The sequence below is a fragment of the Vigna umbellata genome, chromosome 8 (assembly GCF_029865625.1).
Source record: "Vigna umbellata cultivar VRB3 chromosome 8, Vumbellata_1.0, whole genome shotgun sequence".
NCBI classification, from domain to species: domain Eukaryota; kingdom Viridiplantae; phylum Streptophyta; class Magnoliopsida; order Fabales; family Fabaceae; genus Vigna; species Vigna umbellata.
Window position 1 is genome coordinate 45,094,560 of NC_142172.1, and position 9,724 is coordinate 45,104,283.

Genomic DNA, 9,724 nt, shown 5'->3' on the forward strand with positions numbered 1-9,724 from the left:
ATAACATGCTTCTTTCCCTATAAATACGCCCATTTTACTCAATAATACCACCCTATGATCCCGTTTCACGTAAAATAACACCTACTAATATTTTTTATACTTAAAATTTGAACTTGATATTTTCCTTCACTTGTTTCCTCTCATTTCAAGACTGCAAAAAATTCATTTTCATAATGTCAGAGACATTTCGCTTTGCGGCCCGAATCAACTTATAAATGTTCCAGGTATCACCTTTTTAACAGTTATAATTCACTATTCTGACGAATTTTTTTTATGATCATTCTCCTCATTATTCTTAAAGTCTCATCTACTGTTTTAGTTTCCAAAGTATTAACCACTTCTTTTTTTCTCGTAGTCCTTTTTTGTTCAAGTGACCACGCGTATGTTACTTGTAAGAACATAGTTACTCAGAGAAGGAAATGCTAATGATTCCAAAATTTATTTCGAGAAAAAAAACAGGTCTGCAGTTACACAACCGAGTATATTGGTTAGTAGCATAGAGAGGGACAATGTAAGATCAGAATTAGTGCAGTCATCCAAAAGATTTGTCTGTACTCCGAAGCTTCCAGTCTGAATCGTAGAACAAAGATTGACACTGTTGATAGTGATCAGGCTGCTTTCTCTAGGCTTGCCATATACGTCATATAAATAGTCCACAAGTACGAAAATGAATTGGTGATCAGTGGCTGCCAATATGAAACAATGCAGAGTCAATAAGAAAGGAACTTTTCTGGCTGCCAAACTTAGTTGCTGTACGACAAAAGAGGGTAGAAGAAGCTAATAATAAACTGGTACCTGTAAATTGACAGGAATGAACTTAAAGGTAATAAAATCACATATAGGCCAATACATAATTGCACCAAGCATTGTTGAAAGAAAATCACGTTTTAAGCGTGCAACTATCTCTGATCCCGTTTCACCTGGCAACCAAGAGAAACAGTTTAACACTTCATAACAATTTTGGCAGAAAATCAACTATGAAACAGTTGAGTTTCAACACAGAACTTCATTTTGTTCATAAATTTTGGATTCCACGCACATATTGTTTGGTTCAAAGAAAGGGAAATGGAATAATTTATTACTGTACACTGGCTGTAAACAAATAAAGCCATTAAATTCAAATTAAAGATATAGTAATCAACAATGGGAAATGACTTCCCTTATTTCTCCTTGTTTCCTTTTCCTTTTTACATCTCTTCCCTCGCACATTTATAAGCAGAGACTCTTTCATATTAGTTGTTTAATGCACAAACAAGAACAACCAACCGATGCATGAAATTGGACATATTGGTAAACACAAAATACCAAAAACACATGCAAGGTAAAATGTAATTCAATACCAGCACATTTAATACTTTGCAACACAACATTAATCAAGATGCATGTACAAAGCATATCCTCTGCATCTTGAAAGCCAGGTTACATTTGTTGAAGGAAGAACAAAACTTCATGACCTTGAATATACTAATAAAAGAAATAAGCCACCGGGCATACAACAATGCAGTGCCACATTGTAAAATTGCAAGTTTATGATTATTTTATAGCTTTTTAGAAGTGACAATATGAAGTTAAGGATTAAAAAAAACACAATAACATAGCCAGATGACAGCTCTAGTTGTCTTGTCCAATCTTTTTAGTTTTAAAATAGCATTATTCAGTTTCAGAACATTACCCCCTCTCCCCACCGCTCCAAATTAAAAGGCCAGTAAAAGAAAAACATGTACAAAAGGAAACTACATGATAGATATTATGGTAAGAGAATTGAACATACCCTGCAAATGTGCATTCAATGAGAAGAAAATAACAGTCATGGCAGGTCCATAAATTGTCTGACCCAAGACCATTTTCTTCAATGTAGAGAAAATATCCCTCCTCGGGAAAAGCTTCGACACAAAATTGTACCAGAAATGCAGGGATGGCCCTAAAACTATCATGCCATATCCTGCCATGCGTGAAGTCCTCATAAAATCAAAAGCTTCAGAAGAATCCCGTACAATAGTCTAAACGATTAACAAAATAAATACCATGAGTACGTTGGACAACACAATGAGTATGAAGTATGCAAGTTAATGAGTTGAAAATGTCTATTCAATAGAGTAAAAAAGGTCTCAAGTCTGCAGTGAACCAATGTAAGTATTGCAAGAATTTATTAGACTCAGCCTTGAGGCTTCTAAAACTTAACCATATAGCTTCAGAATATTAAGTGAACAGCAAAAACTTTTACCACATTGCATGGGAAATACACAATCATCGACACATTCAAAACATGTAAGAGTATATTTTAATGATTTGAGGTTATAAATATGAATCTTTTAATGATTTGAGTATATTTGTTGCTCCCTTCTTATCATTAATTTCTTTTAACTCTACAAAGTACAAACTAATAACAATTTCAAAACATACTCCACTCCTACTTATAGATTCTATTCAGAGAAAAATGGTCAGAAGAAAAATATGGAAAAAAGATCTTTAGTGATTGTGCAGTGCACTCAAGGATGGCCAAGCTAGATTATCGTGAAAAATGATTGAACTTTACATGAAAGAGAATGATGTGATAGTGATACAAAGTAAGTGGCAACAAGTCAACAAGCAAAGATCTATCTATCAAGAGAAAACAAAAGCCATGTTCTCTGCATCCAGGGCACTGCTAGAAAACAAAAAGAACTTTTTCACTTCATGTATTGTCCAAATGTTAAATAGGTGCATACTAGCATCTGTGTTGGAAAACAATTAACTGTCTACCGGTCACAGTGAAATATTAGTAACAAAATTAGATAGTACAACTTTTTCTCAGGTTTCCCACAAGTATCCTCCCTGAAGCAGTCTTAGTCAAGGCACAGTCAAGCACTAAAGCAAGGTATCACTCAAGGTATCAATCTGAGTGGGGATTTCAACCATAGGTTGCCAAAAAAGACCACCCTTACCTGCTATACTCAAATCCCATGGGTATTAGAAACTACAAATTGAATGCTGAATTGGAAAAAAAAACACTAACTTGAGGATATTCAGGACTGTAGGAAAAACCAAAAAATGTTTTCGATGAAAATAAATTATATTGCTTAAAATTAACAACATTCAAAGCATCTTATGGCAGAGTGACACTCCAAACGTACCAGGGCAACAATAAAAATCATGGAGAAACAGAACAATACACTGTGATCATGGTACTATTTCAGGTAACATTTTTATACTTGTACAGTTCCCTCATATTTCATTTCACATTGCATGTCCAAATAATGAAATATTTACAAGAGCAGGCAGAGAAAGAAAGAGCAAAAAGAACCAGGAACGAGCAGGATAGTAATTATTTCTAAAGCTAAGGAGTTGTTGCTAGGTTCTAATATAAGACCACTTCAGTCTATTTGAATTGCGACAGCATTAGTCAAGGCAATGTCAGAAATTGCATTCCAAACCCTAAAATTTTTACTGTGTAAGGCAATAAATCAACAACCATGAACCCGACAGAAAACCGTTAATTTTTCAAACACAGACAAATGCATTCTCTCTTCCTTTTTAGTCATCAATCTTATCATAACAAAAGAGATTGAATAGAAGAGATCAGTAGACCTGGGAAGATAAATCAGCACCCATATAAATGAGTGAAGAAGTAACACTTTTTGTCAAAATTGGCCAAGACTTGATCATCCCCAAATACCAACTCACAAAGCCAACCTTGGAGAGGGAAGTTGCAACAGCAGATGAAGAAGAAGAGGAAGAAGAGCAAAAGGACGAACAGAACAAAGACAACGAATTTTCATATTCTCTGGGTTTTCTGAAGAAATGTGGCAATCTAATAAAAGGTTTAGAATGCACTGTGTTGTAGAGAAAAGAAGAGGTTTTGATTGGATGAACGACGTGGTTCACCAACATGAAGTGCCTCTGCATCCCCATGACATGAGAAATCTTAGCAGAGTTCATGCGAAAAGCACTGCTCATTTTTTTTTTATCTGAAGTTTTCGGTTTGGGGGTTTTGGGCTGCCTTCAACACAGAAAGGTTGAATCTTTATAGATGAAAATTAAAGTTTCAGTTGTCAAACATCCCAGTTCGGGAATTTTGTGGTGTGTGTGGTTATGGGAAGTCAGAAAAGGAAAAAGGGTTTGGGGACTTTAAACCCCAACTTCAGTTCAATGCACATGCAAAGGTTCACCAGCCCCTTCTTCATCAATCACCTGAGTCTGTTTCTATTATAGAGTTTTCTTTTTCTCTCTTTTTTTTTTTTTCTAAAGTTCCAAAAATTGTTTTTTTTTTTAGACGTTTTATTAGTCACATAAAATATCAAAATTTCTTTGAAAGTATTTAAAAATTCATAATTACCGATAGTTAATGAATTCATACATTTGATGGAACTATTTTAAAATAAATTTTTTATTTAAAAATTAAAATATAATTATTTATTTAATTAGAAAATTATAATTCATTTATTAACCTTAAAAAGAATTAAATCCACTTTTGTAGGGATTATAATTTTACAAAATATACTTTTATTTTTATAAAAACATTAATTATAAATTTAGTCTTCCCATTTTCAATTACATATTTCCGCTAGCAATTAAATAATATATTAACAGGAGTTAGACTTGTATGTTTGAATTAAGTTTAATTAAAAACATTAAAAAAAATTACAACGATAGTTTTGTGCCACGCATGTAAATGTCAGTTTCTTTTGATGACACGTATATATTTAACCTAACACGTTGTTGCTATAAACTATATTTGTTTTTGAATTATAGGGTTGCCAAAGTTGAAAAATCAATTTTGTAATTTCAGGAAAACCTGTGTGTACACGAAACAATCTTCCCATACCAATTTTAAATATAATAATATCATGATTACATTTTAACTAATTTCAAATTATCTCACCATAATCTCTAAATTAGTTTACATAATTATAGTTTGTCGTCATCCTTCCTCTTTTTTAAAGACCTTGTAATCAAAATCTTCTTCATTTATGGTTTCAGTCATTCTTATGGTGATTTAATTTTTTAATTTAAAAATCAATAATTTATTACCCAAATATTGTTCCAAATTAATAACTTATTATATTTTTTATACAGAGAAAAGTGTCATGGAATTAAGAATAGTTTTTCATTTTATTTTGATTTTGGTTTTGGTCATTCTGAATCACTGTAAAATTTTGGTACTTGTAAAATGTAAGTTTGATAGGAGTGATACCTCTATTAGTACTTCGATTTTATTTCTTTTCAAATTTCAGCATAACTGTCAGCATTTTTTACTAAAATTAAAATAATTAGGATTTTCCTTTTACTCTACTAAAATTAAAATAATTAGGATTCCCCTTTTACTGTATAATTATGAATAAACATAGTATCAAATTGTTCATACACACTGATTCTAAAACAAAATGCAGATTGTGTCATTCATACACAGTACAAAATAAGTAATCACCTTTGGTTTTAGTTTTCTTTCTTGTCTCAAACAATGCACAACTTTCTCTTATGTTTCATTTCTCACAAAGGAAATGCAGAGTCATAGATGCAATTCAAAGCAAATAGTCACTTTTATAGTTTTATTTCCTCTCTCAAAATGCAGATACAGAAGTCTTCAAATTTTCTATGTTTAACAAGTAATTTATTTTAAAAGCTGTAAAATACCTTTACTTATATGTGTAAATTACTGTACTTTTGATTTATACTACTATCATTTGACAGTTGAATTAGATAAAGTTATTTTCTTTGATTTATTACAATTGAGTCTGTATTTGCAATGTATATTCTGTGTCCTGAGTGTTCAGAAACTATTAATAGATTTCATCAGAAGTCTTAACCATTTTGGAATGCCCTCATCAAAATTTTATTAGATCTAAAATACTTTAACTAAAAATTGATTTAATCTTCGAATGTTTTGCATGGTTAAGAATCTTCATGAGTTTCTTCCATGAAAAAAATAATCTTTACCAGTGTGACTGTGAGAGGTATTTAAGTTTCACTTATTATATACATCTTACTGCAAAACTATGCCATAAAGCCATGGAAAGATGTTATTAGATAGATGGACATACAAGCCTGACATTTTTAGATTCCTATTCGGGTCAAACATACATCATTAACAATGTTATTTACACACAATTGTTTTTCAGAACATTTTTAAATCACTTCTTTCTTTATAACAAAATAAGAAAAACACATATTTCAACTTTTTCCCATCTAAGAGTGTAAGAATGGTGAGGAAATTTTGATGGGCAATTAACACCACCCTTTCCCTTCCTTTCCCAAGTAAACTAAGCCTCTTCCTTGCGATTTATATCTTTCTTCAGCATCCAAAATCATATGGAACAAGTCCTTTCAGTTCAGGACCACAAAACCTGTTGTTTTCAAAACTGAAACAAGGAGAAACATTTCGTAAATACTAAATCAATTAGATTAGTGTTGAAATCGAAACTATTCCTGCTTCAAATTAATTCACAGGCGAAGATTTTGTGCCATCACGTTTGCAAATGCACCAGTGTATTTTATCTTTTGGATATTTCATTCAAATCAATTAGATCTCATGCATGCATGTCAAATCCTATCATCTAATCCTGTAGAGGAATAACCTCGGCACCGTGCCTAATGATACTAGTGAGGAAGTATTGCAAGAAAGCTAGCACTAGATGATTTCTGGTTTTTCGTGTTTGAATCCAAGTATCTAACAGAAAAATAACACTAACTATTCGTATTGGTATTGACGTTTTTACATGCTTGGTGCAAGAAAATGTGTTGTCAGTTTGAAATGACTAAACCTTGTCTGTTTATCAAAACATGTTTGGATTGGTAAGCCACTTATTAAGAATATGGGATGACAATGAAAGATTTGGTATACCTTTCCATTGGGAAAGATTCGAAGTTGCCCTCGACTGGTATTGTTCCACATAGGTCGTTATTAGAAACATCACTGCAAAAATTGGTGTTCAAAAGTTGCTGATAAACTAATCGCAGAAGTATATAAAAGAACAAGTATAGAACACAAGATGCAAAGAAAACTCACAGGATTTTGAGATCAGTGAGATGAGTGAGTTCTCTTGGGATGGATCCTGTCAACTTGTTGTTGTTTATCCGCCTAATTCAAAAATGCGTGAGTAAAACAGCCAGCAATTTTTACATCAGTAAAAACAAAAATCAAGAACAAAAGGTCAACAAAATTTTGGCAAATCAGCATAAACACGCTTACAGGAATTTAAGTGACTTCAACTTTCCAAAGGACTTTGGAATCTTTCCCTCCAACTTGTTATCATACAAATCCATGCTGATTAGTGACTTCAAGTTACCAAGTTCCTCAGGAATCTTTCCTGTTAAGTCATTTCTGTAGAGTTCCCTGTAATCAAGAATTTCACAATCTCTCATCCGTTTCTTGAAAAACTAACCTCCACCCCACAAAGAAAAACAAAACTTTTGCGTATTTGGTTAAGCAAAAATATAATCCAGTTGCCCCGACATGCGTTTGGTTCAACTTAGTTAAAGAAATGGCTTGATTTTTATCAGTTTCTAGAGAGAAATTAGTCATTGAAGTGGTTATTTTCTACAAATAATCTGCAAACACGTGCAAGACGCGATTAAACTAAATTGTAGGAATAGTCCATAGTTTGGTGCTCTCCTAACTCTAGCCTGGGACAAAAAATAATGTAAACTGGCACAAAATAAAACCCAAAAATTAACTCGTTCAATTGCACTGTTTGAAAATTGTCAGATGGCACATGTTTTTAAATCAAACAACAGATCAAACAGGAGCTAGTTTCTGAACTCTGAGCTATAACAGGCAAGGGAAGAAGACCATACAGGTACTGAAGATGCTGTAGCTGGCCAAGTTCTGGGCCCAGAGTCCCAGAAACGTTGGAGTTGCCCAAGTCTCTGAAATCCAAAGATTATACAACTTATTAGAAAGCCCGAACCAGGTTACTGCAACCAAAAGACTCAAAAGAAAAACAAAACATGATGGTTGGAGTCACAGGTAAAAGAAAAAGAAACCTATATCTCTAGAAGAAACTAACAGAAAGAAAAGAAAAAGGACAAAGGGATTCTTACAAGCGAATCACATGATTGTTGGAATCACAGGTAACATGGAACCAAGTACAGGAATTAACCAGTGTTGGGTCCCAACTCTGCAACACATTGTTGGGATCAGAAAGCCTGCTTCTCAAAGCATGCAGAGCATTCCCTACACAATAATTTGGATCAAATCAAACTATTAAGACCAAACCAAGTCCCTTTTCTAGCTTAGAAGAGGCCAAAGAAAATTGATAGTTTTGGAAACACAATATGCATTTAAGCATGTCCATTCCCAAGAAAAATAAAATTAAGAAAAGGAAAACCAAACAATCGAAACAAAACAGCATATGATCTAGCCATAAGAAGAGCTTTGAGGATTAAGTTCCCCAGGTGGCATTAACTCTTGAGAAACCAAATTGAGCATCCTCAACTGAGAAAAATGAAGCAGTAGGGCATACCTTCCGGATTGGTGGACAGGGATAGGAGGGGGTAATGGAGAAAGAGAAACAAGAAAGAGAGGGAAACGAAAGGTGTCACTGCCATTATTCCTCCTTTGTGAGCAATCTTTTGGTTGAATGAGAGAAAGTAAGAAAGAAAGAGGTAGACTTTGGAAAGAGGAAGGAAAAAAAGGTGAAGGGCAAGGACTAAAGAAGAGAGAAGAGAAGAAAAAAGTGGACCAAGTTGGCAGTGGTTGGAAAAAGAAGACTGAGTCATGGTCAAATTATTATATTATGGTTCAAACGGGCGATGAGTGGAAAAGTCACGCATTGGTTGTGTTGTGTGAGATTTCAGTGGAGTAAGTGGTGAGATAGATAGTCTTCCAAGCGCGTTCTGTGGGGTACCCCACCCCATCTATTGGAACTTGGTGACTTGTGAGTTACAAAAACTTATTGTTATTATTGTTTATTGTTTTGTTGGTGTTACTTCTTACATGGTTTATGGTTACTTGAGAAGGAAACAGTATTGACTGCAGGACAGAATGGAGCACTATGAACTAAGTTGTCTGAACTTGTGGACATGACCATAAACGTGATTCCTCATCACTGTCTTCTTCCCACCTAACATCTCCACTAAATTGGAATGAAAGTTGTGGACTTTGTGTCTTCTACTGTGGATGCTGTGTATCAATGCCACCACTCTGCATTTGTTAGATTGGACTACTCCTCTTTTGGTACTATTTTTAATCAACTTTCTTTCTTTCAGAACATGCATCTACTATTTCATCATCCAAATGTCTGGCTGGTTCGACTTGCAAAACTTCGAATTCAACGATTCACATTATTATGTTAATCTTTGAGCATTTCTAGCTACACTTTATTCAGTCCTTTGGTTTAAATACGAAAATTCTAAGCATGGACACAATTTAATTTCGGTTTCATATGAAGAATTTGAAGGAGAGTGAATGAACCGTAAGGGTGCAAAATGAAAAAAGTTTGAAAGTGAAATCATTGATGTGAAAAATGAAAAATCACAACACTTGTCATTTTATCATAGATTTCTAAGTTTGAATAATTTAAAACGAGGAGTTCGTTTTTGCTATAAAAAGAAGAAATAATGGTGTTATAAATTAAAAAAATATATTTTGATTTTGAGGTGGAGATTTAAAATTGAATAAAATAAGAATTCACATGTGAAAAGAATCTTGAATCTATACAAACACCATTTTGATATGTCGTGGTAAAAGAAATCATTTATACCTGCCACTTCACAAAAAGAAAAAATTCAAATGTAGCAGGACATG

General features: G+C 33.4%; 2 protein-coding genes across 2 annotated transcripts; both read right to left on the minus strand.

Annotated features, from left to right (window-relative positions):
• Positions 1-420: 420 nt before the first annotated feature.
• On the minus strand, positions 421-4,152 carry LOC124840318 (uncharacterized). Its single transcript, XM_047316360.2, has 4 exons — positions 3,568-4,152; positions 1,772-2,000; positions 796-920; positions 421-686 (listed from the first exon to the last, which is right to left on the minus strand). The coding sequence occupies exons 1-4, from the start codon at positions 3,934-3,936 to the stop codon at positions 609-611; spliced, it is 801 nt and encodes a 266-aa protein (XP_047172316.1). The 5' UTR covers positions 3,937-4,152; the 3' UTR covers positions 421-608.
• A 1,824-nt stretch (positions 4,153-5,976) lies between these two features.
• Positions 5,977-8,712, minus strand: LOC124840316 (leucine-rich repeat protein 2-like). Its single transcript, XM_047316358.2, has 7 exons — positions 8,442-8,712; positions 8,020-8,152; positions 7,774-7,845; positions 7,169-7,312; positions 6,986-7,057; positions 6,821-6,892; positions 5,977-6,338 (listed from the first exon to the last, which is right to left on the minus strand). Exons 1-7 carry the CDS (start codon positions 8,695-8,697, stop codon positions 6,272-6,274), a joined length of 816 nt encoding a protein of 271 aa, XP_047172314.1. The 5' UTR covers positions 8,698-8,712; the 3' UTR covers positions 5,977-6,271.
• Positions 8,713-9,724: the final 1,012 nt, after the last annotated feature.

Coding starts and splice junctions, on each gene's coding strand:
- LOC124840318 (XM_047316360.2), bottom strand. CDS start 3,936: ATGAGCAGTGCTTTTCGCATGAACTCTGCTAAGATTTCTCATGTCATG. Junction 921..1,771: donor ATTGAATGCACATTTGCAGG/GTATGTTCAATT, acceptor CTTGGTTGCCAG/GTGAAACGGGATCAGAGATA. Junction 687..795: donor TCATTCCTGTCAATTTACAG/GTACCAGTTTAT, acceptor TCATATTGGCAG/CCACTGATCACCAATTCATT.
- LOC124840316 (XM_047316358.2), bottom strand. CDS start 8,697: ATGACTCAGTCTTCTTTTTCCAACCACTGCCAACTTGGTCCACTTTTT. Junction 7,846..8,019: donor AACAATCATGTGATTCGCTT/GTAAGAATCCCT, acceptor TTTGGATTTCAG/AGACTTGGGCAACTCCAACG. Junction 6,893..6,985: donor CTCACTGATCTCAAAATCCT/GTGAGTTTTCTT, acceptor CAATTTTTGCAG/TGATGTTTCTAATAACGACC.